The sequence below is a fragment of the Pseudorca crassidens genome, chromosome 3, assembly GCF_039906515.1.
Source record: "Pseudorca crassidens isolate mPseCra1 chromosome 3, mPseCra1.hap1, whole genome shotgun sequence".
NCBI lineage: Eukaryota > Metazoa > Chordata > Mammalia > Artiodactyla > Delphinidae > Pseudorca > Pseudorca crassidens.
The window spans coordinates 14,636,647-14,654,158 of NC_090298.1; the positions used below are offsets into that span (position 1 = coordinate 14,636,647).

The window sequence follows — 17,512 nt, forward strand, 5'->3', positions numbered from 1 at the left end:
GATACCACTGAACACGTATATCTATCTTATTTCTTATTGCTCCCCCCGTACTCTCTCCCCTGTCCCAACTAGAACAGTTCCTGGCCCAGGAGTTCATATAATACGTGTAGAAGTTTCCTTCTACAAATGAATGAAAGAGCAGCTGACCCTGTCCATGCTGGGAATTCTACTGCCACGCGTGATTTCCAAGAACTAGCAGTTAACGTACGAGGGGTATGAACGGGTTTCACCCCTGCCCGTCTGCAAAGGAGCCTAAGAGCTCCATGTACCTGTTCAAACATGAACGCAAATTCCACGCTGTCTTCTGGCACGTTGTCTGTGTCCAGGAAGCAGTAAAGTTTGAAGTAGAACTTCCAGGGCTGGTCACCCACCTCTGATGTGGCAGCCAGCCTACAGACGGAAGTTGAGAGAGACTCAGAAAGCAAAATGAGAAATGGGCCATGGGTGACCCACAGGGAGTTCACTGCATATGGTGTATTCTCGGCAAGGATTCAGACATCCTGTCTGTGCTCAGAGAGCAGAGAGGGTGGAGATGGGGATGGCGGGAGAGAAAATAGAGCCAGAGTGAAGCTTATCAGAGTTCCCTGCTAATTTTACTTCCCCAGAGGTGAAAACCACACTTTCATCCTAGTTTTACTTTAAGACAACAAACAGGCAGTCTTCAGGTAAACCGAGCTAACAAGTATTTCCCCGAGTGTCCCAGTCTGGTTAGTCCTAGCTACACATAGAAAGCAAAGAAACAAAGTCTATTCCTTCATTCCCTTTGCCGACTCGCAAACTATAATAATATTTATAAAAATTGACATGAACATTTGGGAGGCTATGTTTACAGAAAGTAGGAATATCCCTTCCCCCCCATCGCATTTTGGTTTATTTCCAACAAAGCACTTAGACCAGGCCCACCTTGAGGAGAGGAGGTCACTTCCTCTGGGACTTGAAGTTTGGGGCTGTTCTAAACCTCTTGGTCCCCTGACACATTTCTTTTTTTTCTTTTCTTTTTTTTTTTTTTTTTTGTGCGGTACGCGGGCCTCTTACTGTTGCGGCCTCTCCCGTTGTGGAGCACAGGCTCCGGACGCGCAGGCTCAGCGGCCATGGCTCACAGGCCCAGTCGTTCCGCGGCATGTGGGATCTTCCCGGACCGGGGCACAAACCCGTGTCCCCTGCATCGGCAGGCGGACTCTCAACCACTGCGCCACCAGGGAAGCCCAGTTTCTTAGTTAAAGCTACTCCTGCCCTCTTATGCAGCTGGGGAGGGGCAGGGCCCAGCCATGCTGGAGTCTCGTCATTGGTACTGGCATCATGCTAAAGGAGGAATATCTTTTGTGTTACTTGGGGGATGTGAATATTGTAGGTCCAAGAGATACAAAATGCAGTTTGAAGAGTTTATAAGTTGGCTTCTGTCCACTCGTCCAGCTTCAAAGCTAATGACAAGTGAAAATCTGAGAATCAGAAAATTCCAAGATAAGGGTGACAGCAGGACACCGACAGAAAGAATGGAGTAGAGGATCAATGACGGGGTGAATCCTATTTGAGACAGTGGCTCTATCTAGGAATCAAGAGAAACAGCAGCAGAGAGAGATGAGAAATTACATATGCTTTAACACAGGCAAAATGAGATGAACTCAAATGTACCCTGAAGCCAAAAATGGAATCAAAGTTCAAACCCTCCTGCTCTTAACGTCTTTCCTCTAATCGGCTGGCACTCAGGGAGAAGGAACTTACTTTTCAAACTTTGCTAATACATCTGCTACAATGGTCCGGCTTTCGACGGCTTTATCGACGTGTCCGTTGTACTCAAAGAGCGCAAACATGTTTCTACTGTCCTCCATGGCCAGGCCTCGGATCAGCTTCTCCACCACCTGGAAAACACGGGGACTTCAGCTTCCGAAGCTGTGCTTCTAGAATATGCCTCCATCAGAACCCAGAGGGAGCTGCCAGCAAACGCGAGGGTCCAAGCAACCCCCCAACACTGTCGTGTATGGAATCTCCAAGGCGCTGTTTTCCCTGGCTCTCTTGAAATCAGTTCTCTCTCTTCCTTGCCAAAGAGAACACAGGTTATTTTGCCCACAGCTAGGGGCAGATGCCGGCCGGTTTCTTGCAAACCCGTAAGCGCGTGAAAACTAAAGCCCGTTTGCCTGATAAATTCACGAACTCATAGCAATTTCCACTGGCATCTCTGCTACACCAGCTTTTCAGGGTTTTACTGCACTATTCCTTTTAGCCAGTTGGTTTTACGGTACTAAGTTTAAACTGAAAAAAGAAGGAAAAATGAAAACACGTTCACCCAACGTGCTAGATATTTGTGTGGCAAACAGAAAAACACTGCAGAAGTGAGAGGCTAAACCCTTGTCAGAGCAGACGCAGCTCAGTCAGGTCCGCAATCTCTACTAGGTATCACTGCTTCTTCATTAGTAGGATTACGTCTGTTTCCTTGGTTACTGAGCAGCTGAACCATGCCAGCCGCAACTGTGCACGACAGTCAGCCTAACTGCGCCCAGTTTTCCTGACATAAGTAAGCACGTGGGCAGCTGCGCCTCTCCCTCACCTCCCCGGCTGTGGTGTGGGAGCTGATGGTGATCTTGCAGGAGCCGCCGCCGTGGCAATACACTGTGGACGTCATCTCCTGCCGATGGATCAGCGCTTCGATTTCATCTCGGGAAGGCACAAACTCTCTGCATTTGGTTTTCTTGAGAGATTCGTAAATGAAGAGGGCGTATTTTTCCATCTCGGTTCCTGGAAACTGTTCCCGTATCCTAGGAGCCAAACACTAACTGTTAATTGCAAGATCTGAGGACGGCTGGCTACGGGGAACCGGGCGGCTTCAACGTGGTGCAGACCAACACGGTGAATGGGGTCCCAGTGCAGAGCAAACGCTAGCCGCTTCCCTAGCTCATCCTGGGCTGTTTAAGGACCAAAAAAAAAAAAAGAAGAGAGAGAGAAAATCCAAAGACCAAAGAGCCCAAGTATGACCCGGAGCAACTTCTGCTACTAGCTGACCTCTGCAGAGCTATTAGATTTGAAAGAGCCACGTACCTCACACTACTGCATGAAAATTCTCTTTCCACAGTTAATCAGAAGCTGAATCAGACAGCCTCTACCTGTTTGATCTGGAACAAATATCCAAGGTTGTTTTCTTTTTTCCCTGTTCATACAGAGTACTGGTAATTAAATTTATCAACGTCCTACACTTCAGGACGTTACACCCAAAGGGACCTGTCCCTGGATCAGCCCCGTGTGGCTTAGAGGGGAAAAAGGTCGTCTGTGCCCCGTAAGTCAGCTCGGGTGACCTAGGAGCCCGACCCACACAAGGTGTCTTCTGTTCCAGGTCCAACTGATCTGAACTGTGTCCACCACACTCCCGACGTGAGCAGCGCCGCCCGGGCCACTCGTACCTTCTCAGGTGGAACTTGAGGTACTTGAGGATCCCCCGGCTGGGCAGGAAGGTGCAGCTCAGGCAGGTGAGGATCTGCCAGCTGCACAGGTTGCCCACGCTGCCCGGATGGGGCACCTTGTTGGTCTGTTTGATGAGCTGACAGTAGAGCTCGTCCCGCAGAGGGCGGAGGTCGTGCCCCGTCTGGAGGATGCCCTGGATGATGGGAGTAGGGTCAGACATGGACTCCAGCTGCTGCAGGGAATTGAATATCTTGATGGCTTCATCCTGAAGGGTCGTGTAGCCTTTGTCTTTGAGCACTAGGAGAAGCACAACAAACACGAGTCCCACGAGGCTTTGGAGAAGGTACGATCTGAGCAGCAGACAAGAGGCAGGAACGGGGACCAGAGCTACTTCAGGATGCAGTGCCCACCACCTGCTCTGGACACTCGAACAGCCAAACAGAGGCGCACAAGTAACTGAACTATTTTACTGCGCAACAACGCTTACTGAAAAGCTGGTCTGTTGCCAAGCAAGTTCCGCATTTGACATGCAAGACAACTGTTTAAGATCTGGTTCTCCAATAGATTAAGGGTACTCTGCGCTCCTGGGGAGTGCTGGCATGTTTTTTAATACAACGACACGGACATCACTATAACCAACTGACGCTAATATGATAGAGCTAAAGAGTTAACAGGGAAACCACAGCACAGTGTCCCGGGCCCAGGAGGAATTCGGGACTCACGGTTGAGGTTGATGTCTCCGTAGGGCAGGGGCAGGAGTGGGGAGTGCAGGGGCCGGTGGGTGTGGCGCAGGATAGGGTTCCGCTTATAGATCTGCTCCACCACGTCCGAGTTCAGGCAGTTCTCCTTGAGAAGAACAGAGCCGTTAGGGAAAGCCCACGAGCTTATCGTAAGAAACGTACATGTAAAAGGACAAAGCCATCTGCATCCTCCTGAACGAGAATGTTTTTCACAAGTCACAAAACACCTGTAGCCTAGGGATGGAGGTGGGAATCCAGCATTAATCATTTCAAGCACGAAGATACCCGCAAGCCACGTTTGATGACAAATCACTCACACACACACACACATTTTTCTTACACAGCTCACTCTCTTTCTTTGATTTGCATATTTTCCCATGTTATTGAAAAATCTTCTCTCTGGAAATTATATATACTAAAAAAATTAAACTTTTCTTGCTAATTATTTAGCCATAAATCATTTAGCCAAATCATGTCATCCTTGTCTATAATTCATTTAAAAAATACATTTTGCTAGCTCTCTCATTGGTCTTTTGTATCCTCCCCCTGAAAATGACACGTTAATACATTATCAGCGAGACTGTTCTTCCTTGGGCCTCCTTTCTCACTCCTGAAATTTAAGAGGTCCTCTCAGAGAATTTCATCATGTATTTATGTTCCTAAAGCATTAATCTGGGACCTGAAAAAGCCAAAGTTACTTTTAGAACTTTAAATCAACAGAAAAGTTGGAGGAGAGGCAATGAATCATTCTATCGTGGCAAGTTCATTTCTGCTATGAAACTTTTTCAATAATACCCAATTGAAAACCAGAAAGAAATATGTTTTAATCACTTAAAAAATTGGTATGGACTTATTTAGGTCAACCTGTCTCATTTCTTAAGAAGCATTGCTTCATATCCAAAAATTCTATTTACTCTTTTAATGTCTGATTTCAAACGAATTAGTAAATATATTTGTCTCATTTCTTAAGAAGCACTGTTTCAACATTTAAAACTCTATTTACTCTTTAATGTCTGACTTCCAATGACTTAGTAAATATACGGGTAAATAAGATATAGCTTTGAAGAGGAAGTTCAGCTGATATGTGCTTTTTTTCTCTCCTTTTTCACAAGAAAGCTTCAACAAATTCATTTTTTTAAGACTAGAAATGACATCATTAGTTTCAAGCTCCTTGGGCTCCATGGACAGCTCTGCAGTTTGTAGGATAACTGACCTGCAGGAATTTGGCTCCAAACACCCAGGAAACATGTCATTTTGGAATCAAGAGGCTGACTTGAATTTGGTGGGTAATAATATACTACCGATACATTAGACCCTCTCCCACCTTTACAAAAGGCGTGGTTTGCCTCCTGGATCTAATTCGCTTATTTCCTTTGAGGTACATCAGTAAATAAATACCCACCTCACTATCATTCTGGCATCTTTTCTGTCACAGCTCTGGCTCTTCCCTTTGCATAGGGAACCTGCCTACTGGATAACTTGGAGGAACAGAATAAAAATAATTCCCTTGACCTGCGTCTGCATCAGGGGCTGACCAGCTAAGTGAGCAACGCAACCAGAATATCCCATGTCTCCGTTTCCATGCCTGGAAAATGAGCGCCGTGATCCTTGTTCACGGCTGCCGTTTAATGGTTCATTCGTTTGCTTGTTCATTCATTCGATTTACACTCACAGCCACTAATCTTTATAAACAGGGAATTACAACTGAACAAGTTCAGTGTTGGTCCAGAGACCTGGGAGCTTCTTCTGTGAGTTTGGAGGCACCTGATAAGGATTCCAAGCTTTCTAGACCCATGTGGCCTCTTAGTGAATCCACTTGTGTGATCTAGAAACTGCAGTGAAAGCAGAATTATTGTGTTACTTCTAGAAGGTGCCCAAACTGGGCTCAAGTGGAACCTGTGACATGCAGGTTGTCCCCAACACAGATCACACCACGTCCCTGTGACTGGGGAGCCCCACACCCCAAATTACAGACCACTGTCCCTCCGCCTACACAGCTCTACAATCAGGTTTGCCTCAGTGGCGATCCGTAACACCTCCCCAGAGACAAGATAATTTTAGTGTCAAATTTCAATTTGATGTCAATTTTTGCATTTTCTAAATGCAGTCTAGCATTTAGATTTTTAAAAGCCAGGATATACACGAACACGAAATTAACTAGGAGTTAGTTTTGATTACAGAAACGTCTTGATGTTCCCGTGGTGAGAATCTGTGAGCTACTGTGACGCACTACGAGCTGGGCTCCCTCGCTCTCACCTTGATATCCTGAATCAGCTGCTGGGTTGGGGTGTCGATCGGGGCCTTGGTGTCCGTCACGTTTTGAATGGCGCTGGACCACCTGGTGGCCTCGTTGAGCAGCTTGGTATAGAGCCGATAGCAGTGCTTGCGTCCGTACACGGTGACGTTCCAGTAGCCTGCAACAGCAACGCGCGTGCGCGCACACACACACACGGCAGCATGAACCTGGGGGACCAGGGTACTGTCCCCGTACCGGAGTCCCAGAAGTCCAGCACCCAGGCCATCTCCACCTGAGCCCCTTTATTAATTCAATAGCTACTTGCTGATTTCCTCCACGTGCCCTGCCCTGCACTAGGTACCCAAAGACACGTGGAATTTACAGTTACGAAGGGAAGACAAACATTAAAATGATAAGCTCAGAATTATGATAAATATATAATTAGTAACGCCTGCTCTCAAAGAAGGAACAGGCATAAACTAAAGTCCAGTTCGAGGCTCTGGAACAAGAGTAAAAACTCTCCCCTCAGATTGCTGACTTTCTTTTTCCCTTCCTGTCCCTTGTCTTCCTTTCGTTTAGATTCTCCCTTCAAAAGAAACCATTGTGTAAAGCAAGCAGTCCAGGTGTTCAGACACCAGCCGAAAGTGGAATGGAGTGACTACAGTAAAGAAATACATGAGTATTTTTTGGAATGGAGGAACTGTATTTCAAAAGCACAAAATCACGACTAGCAACAAAAAATCAAAATAAACAACCTAGAAACACCTTTTGTAATACCGAAAGGGAAGACAAAATCTTACGTGACCGCTTTTTATTATGCTAGGTTATGTTCACCGACAGTCAGGGTTTACCTTTTTAGGCTGCATTATGACTCTCACGGTACAACGGTGAGAAAGACAAAAACACAGGCATAGAAAAATAAGGCTTCCTATAGGAGAACTTCTGTCTGTTTACATCTCCTTGCCCTTAGAAGAATCTTTCTGCAACCCAATAAATCAGGACCCCTTTACTATGGTTTACATATCAAGTGTTCACATAGCTAACCACGGACAGCCTCAAAAGATAAATCAGCAAAAGAGATTTCTTTTTGGGGGGCGGGGAACGTAAACACCCCAGGTAGGAAGCTCACTCCTTCGCTCTGAGCAAACCTACACCTCCTATGACCGGACAGGCCATGTCTCAGGCCCAGCCAGTCCTGAGCACACCACACCGCTTACCTGTCTCTTTGAAGATCTTCTCGTCCGGCGGGACGACTGAACAGAGGCTGTTGAGGACGAGGGTGCCCAACTTCAGAGCATTCTTCTCCGAGCTCTTGTAGTAATCCAAGGAGTTGTGGGTTAGCACAAACCACCGTTTCTTCAGTTTCAGTGAAGACATCTTCGGACTGTTTTTCACTTCTTTGTGCAACCACCCTGGAAAGAAAGAATGAAGGGTCAGCTCAAAACTAGGATGAGGAACTTCACATACCAGGTAACGATTTGCACCTGGCTTACAAATGGGTCGGATTTCTATATATGTGCTACAAACGGCCATGAACATTTCTTATTTGATGATTTTTAACAATGTCAAGAGGCAAAATTACTCAGAAAAGTGGCTCAAAACGGAAACGTGGCAGATATCTGTGTAAATGAAAACGGGACTCCAAGTAAAAAAGCATCGGTGGCATCACCTCTCACTATAAATTCCTGGCCTTCCACTCTGGTGTCCCCCTTGGATCTCTGCAGCAGTGTTATCCAGTGGTGCATCTCCTCCGGCGTGTCTGCGTTGCAGTGAAGCACCCGGTTGGCCGTGATGATCACAAATGAGTTGGGTCTGAGCAGTGGGGCGAGAAGGAAGCAAAACCCCTTAGCTCCACTGGAATCACCACCTCCGTCTGACCCAAGACAAAATGCCTTTTCCCCAGCTTATGGGTCACAGGGATAAAAACGGCAGTGCTATGTGTATTTTACGTTAAGGCAAACCTTGCTCATTTCTGTAGGATTTATTTTATGCCTCATTAACCTTTAAACCTGGAGCAACACATTCTGAAGGTCCTGGAAGGGAAAACATTTCTTAATGCTGAACTTTCCAGATGAAATTCAGTTCCAGGAAGGCTAACTAAGGTGACTGCGAGGGAAAATTTTTTTTTGATGCCTCTCCAAAGTAAATTTCTTCCTGCCTCTGGGTATGGCTTTGGATAATATTTCTGGGGGTGGGTAATGCAACGTCAGATACCAGTAACAGGAGGTCAGTAAATAGGTGTAAGTGGAACATCTCATCCGCTTGATTATGCCTGGTACAAAGAGCCACCTGGGTCCATGCCTTCAACGCAATCTGACAAGGGTGCATTTCCCAGGCAGGGATAACCTAATAATGGAAATTTACTTTCTCCTGCATCTCTTTTTAGCTGGCAATGCCCTGAGTCTCTCATAGGCTCTCAAACGAGACTTTTCTGTAGTTGGGAAGGAAGAAAGGTGAGCACTTGAGGAAGAGAGAAAAGCCTGGATAGGGATGGAAGGTTCTCGCATGGATTGCCACGTGCCCAGCCTGCCTGATGCAGGGGTTTAGGAGGAGGGAGACGCAGATCAGAACTTGACTGTCAGAACAAGCATCTGGGCTTTAATCACTGATGTGACACACGCGTGTTAAAGGTTCCTGAGCCAGGTATGAGAAGGTGTAGGGTGACTAGTAGAAACAAAGAATCTATGGCTCAGGAGAGCCTTCGTCAACGGTGGGGCGATGGACACCCCGGAATTCTCACTCGGCCCAGGAGACACTATTTTTGTTGTCAATTTGAATACATTTCTATTCTCTCTCTAAAGCTATGTCATTGAAGGCAGAAGTCAATTTTGATCCGTACTCAGAATTCCCAAGCTGCAAAGCAAAGTAGAGATGGGAAAGACGAAGGTCACTGGGTACAGAGACCCCCGAGACCGTCACCGACGATGATCTGCCTTCAAAAAACAGAACCAAACACATGCTATTCTAAGGGCACAGGTAAGGGAGGCATGTCAAGGAAAATAAATGTTTGTGGTTTAATTTATTAATATTCCACATATAAATTACCATCAAAATCCTTTTCAAATTCATTATTAAATTTTAGAAAGGGGAACTACACCCACCCCTGTGCTGGGATACAGGCATTTTCATCCTGCATGAGCCCCAAGTCTGTCCCTGTATGGCTGTCTAAATTAGGTTTCCAAGGTCTCCCCTACTCCTGACCCCTCCAACCCGCCGCACTCCAAAGACACCCAGAGAGGAAGACTGCGGATGAGGTCAAACTGGGTACCAAGAAGGAAGTCTCTGATTGCTGGGGTTGACCAGGTGGGAACACACAGCCTAGAGTCATTCCCCAGCCCAGAGCACAGAGCCTGTGGGCGCACGCAGGTATCCAGCAGTTACTTTTGTTAAGAGTCACACCTGAGCTTACCTATCAGGGCTGTCCGAGGCGCACACAGAATCAATTAGCCCCACATCCAAAGTACCCTGGAAAGAAGTGAAAAGCAGAGACACTGAGAGAACCATTCAAGCATAGCACACATCATGATAACACCCCTAGATGATGACTCTCTAAACAGGCAAACAAAAAAGCCTCCTTCGTGTGTTCGCTGCAAAATAGTAGTTATCTAAGGAAACGTCCCCCTTCATTCAGTACAGCCAGCCTCTAGACAGGGCAAAATCTGCAGTCCATTCATTAAATAAAGTATAAACGAATCTTTCTGTCTTGTTCCTAAAATACTTTCAGTGAAGGGTGTTTACAAACTTCTTTCAATCATACAACTTTTCTGATTTACACTATGATCTATCATCGAATTTTGTAATTGTGAGAAAATCAAACTATCTCTGAAATATGATTTTGTGGCTCTGTTTACGTGCCTGGGATAGAGTGATGTCAGAAAGAATACAATTTGGCATTCACTATATCCTTTGGAGAAAAGTGTAACGAGCTTCCACGGTTTCATAAAAATTGGAATTTTTTTTGAGGTGGGAGAATAGTAATCTCTTACTACTTACAATCTTCTGTAATTTACTCTCTTTTTCTATATGATTTTTAACCAAGATGTTCCCGTTTCTCTCTTTAATTATTATAATATTTCTTCTTATTTTTTTTTTTAAAAAGACTGTCTACAAATTCCCAGTCCCCTGTGGCAGGATGCCTCCCTCCACACCCCACCCAGGCTCACGCACCACGGCGTTCTGCGGGTTTGCCTGTTCATCATGCATCTCCCGAATCTCCTGGTCCGTGGATGCGTGGACCTGACTCAGCACGCTAAACCACTGGCTGTGGGGAGGAGAGAGCAATAGTCAAGGGGTGGCCAACCTCCGCATGCAATACGGTGACACCCTTCTCCACATCCTCTGGGAAAGCGACATCCCCTCTGAGCATCCCTCTGGCCCCAAGGACCTCAGTAGACATTTAATAATGATGATGGTAAGTTCCTAGAGAAATTGGCAGCAAAAAATGAAATCCTCAGTTCTACCCACGCACTTAGATCAAGGGTCTTTACTGAAGACATTATTTATAACCTAGGGAACATTCAAGTGCCTTCTCAATTTTAAATTCCGAGGTAAGAAGCCCAATGTAAGAGCATCATCTCAGGGTGGCCGCTGGATGTCTATTTTCCCTGCTCATTTCCAGGTGGGGTTTCCAACCATCTGATAGGATTTCCACTTAAGTGAATAAAACCACAGGAGAGCTGGAAATAGAAAACAACTGCCTAGAGTAGAAAGTAGAAAATTATTTTGACCAGAGAACTCCTCTATCTTCATTTCAAATGAGTTTTCTCACTTGTAGCCACATTAGAATCAGATAATAAAAGAAAACATGTCAACTCCAGAAAAGTCAAGCAGAACAGAAGTCATGATGTAACTAGAAACACAATACGTGCTTGAGGAAAATGACCATGAATATCCATCCGTCTGTGTCAGTTCATCCATCCATTGTTTATTAAGCAACTAAAGTGAGAGGTACCAAATGTGAGAGAGATGCTAGGACATCCTTCTCCAGGAGGGGGCTAATCAGACACATATACACGCTCCTATAACTAAGGCAGAGGAGAAAGTACTCGGTACCCAATGGGATATTTAAGTAAAAAATTAGTACCTATATTTAAAGGTAAGTCATGTAAGATACTTACAGCAAAGCACTAAAATCTATCTCCTGTGATTCCTGAAGGAGCAAGATGTAACCAAGAGCTTGAAAATACTCAACATATACAGACTCGTAGGGAGACCAAGGGAAACATCTTAATATGAATTGGTTCATCACTTCTGGTTAACCCAAAGGCAAGACTTCAGTCATTGCTTTATAAAGCTCAAAAATATCCGAAATCAGACACTGAACAACACAAACCTTCAAAATGCAGGCCACATGGGATCAGACACACACACACAGCCACACAAAATCTGCTGTGCTTTCCATCTGTACAGGTGACCTCCTTAATACAAATCTCACCCCTTAAGTGCAACTTGAAATCAGAAAAGGAATTTTTAAAAATGTGTTCCACTGGTCAGGGCAAAAAGTCCTTGGCTAAAATATTCCAAATGTTAAATTTAGCAGGTTCATTATGGCACAAAACAGACAGGACAGCTGGGCCTATAATTCAGCTGTAAAAGCTGTGGGCATTCCCTGGACCACAAAAAACCACACGTGGTCTCTAGGAGTCCCAGACGGAATGATGGGGCTCTAACTCCAGGTCTGCTTGTTTTTCCAGCTTGTGTCATAATTTATGGATCCAAGTGGGGTTTTAGTTTGTTCCCATGGGAAGAATTATTTTCTTTGCCCTTAATGCTGCTACCATGGTGTTATATCAACACAGAAACATTCAAAGGGCAAGGGGTCGGTCGTAAAGGCCCCGAGAACTCACTAGAAGATTCTAGTGGTTTTTCTGAGCTGCAAAGTGAAGAAGACAGGCCAAAGGATCTCAGCCTCATAAATCAGAAGGTATTTTCTGGCGTTGCTCAGAGTGGATGACAGGCATCTCCAACGTGACCCTATACACCCCCAGGGCAGCAGGAACAGAGACAGATGCTCCACTGCGTGACCCTGCCATGCATCACACGGAGAAGCACACACCAGCTCTTCTTAATTTTGTGCCACATCTCAGCACTGCGATGGAAACCAAGGTCCAGAAAAGTCGGACAACTTGCCCCAGCCAATGAGGGACACCACTGTCCTCCGCGCTCAGTCAGAAATCTAAGCTCCTTGAGAAGCTTCGTGCCTCCATTCAATAGAATTGACCTTGCGTTACTTTACAGATTACACTACCTTTTCTCTGTACCTCAGTCTCCTATTCTGTAAAACTGGATAATGGTGATACCCTCTATAGGGTTGTTGTGAGAATGAAATGACTTAACATATGTGAAGCATTTTGGAACACTGCCTGCAATATAGTAAGTTCCCTAAGTGTTAACTATCTCTTCCAGACGACGGAATTCTTCACTATCAAGGCCTTAAGCACCCTCCCAACGCCACAGTCCTAGCATTTATTTGAACGGCCAAGGGTTAATGCTCCTGTTTTTTCAACCCTTAAGCAAACAGAAGCTGCTCCCTTTCAAAGCTCAGAAGCTTCCAGAGGGTGGCTTTCAACTGTGTGTAGCAGCACAATTTACATATGCTGCTGGTGACAATAAAAGCCTGAGTGTAAGTAACAAGGGGTCTCTCCAGTGGCATGTGAAGCTGGAAATCTGTGTGCTTACGGTACGGAACACAGTGCCCAGGGAGAGTCCCCAGGAGACAAGTACACCCATCTCTTCCGACTCTCAGTTCTTCAACCATCCTAAGAGAAAAACCCAACTAGAAAATCAACTAAAATCTTTTCAGCACCAGTAGGCTCAAGAGTGATCCGTGTGATGTCCGGGCCTGCACAGGAGCGCGGATGTAGTTATGACCAAGTCGACAGCACAGCGCCTCACCTGGCGTCTTCTGGGGATTCAGCGATCAGGTGGAAGGTCCTATCGGTCATAATGATGTCAATCCCGTTTTCTTTGCTGGTGTTATCTATGATCTCCCTGCAAAGGAACACAAGCACCAAACGCAAATCAGGAACACAGAATTCTTAATAAGGGGCCAGAAAAGAAATTTCACCATAACTGAAAAATCAGATACCAACACTTCCGCTTTTAGAAACAATGAAGACCCTTGTGGCCTCTAGGGGGAGGCAGGCTTTTCTCTCTCCAGAAAGGTGATGTGTGTGTGTGTGTGTGTGTGTGTGTGTCTGTGTGTGTCTGTGTGTGTGTGTGTGTGTGTGTGTGTGTGTCTGTGTGTGTGTGTCTGTCTGTGTGTGTGTGTGTGTGTCTGTGTGTGTGTGTGTGTGTGTGTGTGTGTCTGTGTGTGTGTGTGTTTCTAGATCTCAACCCCATCTTGATCTCATCCTAACACTCTCTAAACAACACTGGAGGTTTAAACTCAGGGCACCAGGTTAAGATCAGGGTAAAACACAAGCAGCTGTTCGGATGGGACCAGAGGTGGTGATCTGTTTTGTGAAGAAATGTGCTGGGGACACAGCCAGCTTGCTTTGTCAGCTGAAGTAGTGCAGCTGTTCACAGTTATTTTACAACTATGATATTAAGCAGTCTGGTTAGAAAAAAAAAAGATTGTATGACTTTTTAGCTAGAATCACTGAGATGAGATAAAATATTTTTTAAAAAACCAAGAAGATCAGAATTCAGAGGAGTCTGTGATCTTCCCGGGAGTGGAAGGAGAGAGGTGGCCCCGACTGGCGGTGGGGGTGGGTGATAAGCATGGGAGCCTCTGGAGTAGGACAATAATCCCCAGGGGAAAACTGTCCAGACCACGTCATCCTGGACCAGCCAATCTGCTTCCTGAGAACTCAGCTACCTTGCGTGTAAAACGACGCGGTGTCGTGGCTCTGAACCACAGCGGTCCATCAGAATCCTGGGAAACGTTCAGAAAACCCACGTGGGGCTTCCTAGGGTGGAGCCCAGGGACTCGCATTTATAAAAAGCTTCCCTGGAAATGGGGGAGTGATGATACTACCAGGGCACCGAAAAGAGTCTGGAAATGACAGGATAAATGAGCTGGGAGCTTTAATAATAGATGGTGAGTGAAAGAAAAGATGAAGGGGGTGGTGTATAAATTGAAAGAGACTTGAGCGATCTGTCAGCCAATTAAAAATTATGAACCTTATTTGGATTCTGATTTGAAAAAAGAAACCAACCCAAACCAACAAGAACACTATCACCGCCATGTATAAGATAACTGGGGAAATTTGAACAATGACCAGAGTTTGGACGGTAGAAGGAGCTCATGTTCCTTTTTAAATGTGATCATGATATTGTGACTATATATTAAAAAAGGTCTTGATCCTTCAGTGTGTACTAAATATTTACAAGTGGAATTATATGACGTCAGGACTTGCTTTAAAAAATGTAGTTTGTAGGGGGGCAGTGCTGGGTAGGGTCACAGATGAAACTCCACTGGCCATCGGTGGGCAACCACTGAAAGACGGGAAATGGACACACAGATCTCATTCCAGTCTCCTACCGACGCTTGCCTATGATTGAAATTTTCTATAATAAAAAACATATTTTTTTCTATAATAAACTTCAAAATATAAAATAAATAAAAAACTCTTAACGATGGTGAAACCTTAACAACTCATTGCTTTTTCTCTACAGAATGTGACCAACAGCTGAGGAAGGGCTAACACTTCCTTACCTCTGTAATTTTCACAGAACACCTGGAGAATAGGGCTTCATTAAGCATGTGTTTGCTACAGAGTGAGTAGCAAAAGGGACATCCAAAAACACACAGGTGAAATTCACCATCACAATTCTGTCTCTCAGCCTCCTGGCATCTGTGGCCCCCCTCCTACAGGGTGAAGAGAGGACCAACGCAGTATGCAGGGCCAGGGGAGGACTGCAGGAGGTACAGAGCTATGCCATGCTGCTGAAACTTGTAGGACTCAGATGCAAACTCCCACAAACTCATCTGACTACGGAGCATGGTTTCCTAAGGAACCTCAAAGGGGCAGCCTTGAAAAGTCTGATACTGTGCTGTCTGCACTTCACAATTTGGCCTTAAAATTAAATACAAAGAAGACTTTCTTCCCTTGAGTAAACTTTCCGCTTTCCAATGAATCATTTTCTAAAGTTTCTAATGCTGGCTGCGCAGGAACCATATGTCGTTTTCAGGTCTACGACTTCAGGAGTTAATTTGGTCTCTCAAAGCTTATTTTTACCCGTGTGCTGAAAATGGATGGTTGCTCAGTTTGAGTGGAGTGTGGCTAATAAATTCTATGCTTAGTATCTAATTACCCAAGAAAACAAGCTGCCCCTCAATTCCCAACATTTTCTGAAAACCTCACTTAATTTTTAGCAAATAGGCCCTCAGTGGTTCAATGCTTTGGTTCTATAAGAAGGTGGCACAATGGAATTCCCCAGAGGTCCAGCGGTTAGGACTCAGCACTTTCACTGCTGTGGGCCTGGGTTCGATCTGAGGCCAGGGACCTAAGATCCCACAGGCTGAGCGGCATGGCCAAAAAAAAAAAAAAGTGGCAGAAAAAGGGGGTGTGTTGGATTCAAACACCAGCTCTGTTGCTCTCATTGTTGGGTATGAAGAGGCTAGTATACCCAACAAAGGTGGAAGACAAATGATTCATTTCACACACCTCCCGACTGGCTGTCTGCTCCCAATTTAGCCATCTGTTGGCTACAGCTGGGCTTGGAGAAGAATTAAAAGTGATAGATTGACCCATAAAAGGATGACAAGATGCTCAACCAGTCGCTCAATACCCACGCCACGATTCCTGTGGACCGCCAATGACATTTCCAAAGAGCTAGTTTTATGTCCAGCTAGCATCTTATAACCCAGAGCTGAATGTCTGAAAATTCACAAGAAGTGAATTTCACAGACGAAGTTTGATTTCCCTGATTTCCTAATAATTCAACCCACTGAAAGGAACGATGAGGACGCACCGAGTACCTCTTACAATCTACTGCTTCAGAGAACTTGCCCCAGACAGCTTGTAGGCAGGGACTTAACTGATGAAGCAGCCCCGAGCCCCGGTCAGCAGCCCTGGCCAGGGCTCATCAACATACTTGGCTGTCCGGACTTCCACGGTGCCCTTGAGCTTTTCCTCGCTGTCATTCTCAAAGTACATCAGCTTGGCCTGGCGGAGGACGAACCAGCGCTTCTTCCAGTTTCTCCTGGACAGCGTGGAGGAGCCGCCGCCCTTCTTGTGCAGCCAGCCTTGCTTGAGGGCCTCCTGCTTGGAGCGGAACCACAGGAAGGTTTCGTCCTTGAGGACGCACCAGCGGCGTTTCCAGGTGTTCATGAGGCCACCTGTCTCCCCAGGGTTGGGGAGGAAGGGGTTTAAGAAAATCCGTCATATTGGATCATAAGATCAGTAGGTCTTCAGGTCCAGCCCCTTCTTAACTTTGCCCCAAATGACCCGCCCTCAGACACCCACCGATGACGGGTGAGCGCACTGCTGGGTCGTGTTCAGGGGGCACTGGGCAGGTGTCACACTGGCTTGGCTGGATTACACAAGAACGCTTCCTTTTCTCCAAAGCAGCTCCTACTCACTTAGCTGAGAAATCCTGGTGAGGGGCTTAAAAGCAAGACCAGTCAGGGACTGATACTCTAACCCCGGGTTGAGGCAGGACCACGGACGGGAGGACCACGGACGGGAGGCGGGGGAGAACCGCTTCCATATGGTTGGATCATGCTTCTGTCCAAACACCGCAGGAAGGGGAAATGAGTTTAAAATGTGTCAAAGTTGACACATTCCTTCCTTGTTTAGTCAGTGTGAGGAACAAAATTTATCAGTGACTCCAGAGGTTAGCAATAAACCCTAACTTACATCGGAAAAGAAAAGCATTATCATCTGAAAATGGCTTCTTTGTATAAGGTATAAATTTAGAATACGAGACAAAGTAAGACTCCAAACCAAACTGTGACAGTACCTTAAAAATGAGAATTTAGCTGTAATTTATTTTAGTGGAAAACTTTTTTTGGTGGAGACAAATTAGACAAGGATATACAGACATTATTTCTATACAGAATATATTTCTACTACTCTTCTAGCAGGATAATTTTATTTTAGTTATTCTAGATTCCCCAAGGATGCTCAAAGAGTGACATCTTACAACCATGATTCAAAAATCTGCTTCAACGAACCCACTGAAGAATAAATGATGC

General features: G+C 45.5%; 1 protein-coding gene across 4 annotated transcripts in view; it reads right to left on the minus strand.

The window, feature by feature from the left end:
- The window catches only part of MYO10 (myosin X), a 217,693-nt gene that overhangs the window by 5,753 nt on the left and 194,428 nt on the right, over positions 1–17,512 (minus strand). For all 4 annotated transcript variants that reach the window (XM_067730417.1, XM_067730416.1, XM_067730419.1 and 1 more), the window contains 12 exons: positions 16,411–16,654; positions 13,264–13,359; positions 10,537–10,630; positions 9,779–9,834; positions 8,039–8,181; positions 7,587–7,781; positions 6,390–6,547; positions 4,116–4,239; positions 3,393–3,690; positions 2,546–2,753; positions 1,723–1,859; positions 270–390 (listed from right to left, as the gene is read on the minus strand). In XM_067730417.1, the coding sequence (XP_067586518.1) occupies positions 270–390; positions 1,723–1,859; positions 2,546–2,753; positions 3,393–3,690; positions 4,116–4,239; positions 6,390–6,547; positions 7,587–7,781; positions 8,039–8,181; positions 9,779–9,834; positions 10,537–10,630; positions 13,264–13,359; positions 16,411–16,654 (1,874 nt within the window). The remainder of the gene's footprint in view (positions 1–269; positions 391–1,722; positions 1,860–2,545; positions 2,754–3,392; positions 3,691–4,115; positions 4,240–6,389; positions 6,548–7,586; positions 7,782–8,038; positions 8,182–9,778; positions 9,835–10,536; positions 10,631–13,263; positions 13,360–16,410; positions 16,655–17,512) is intronic.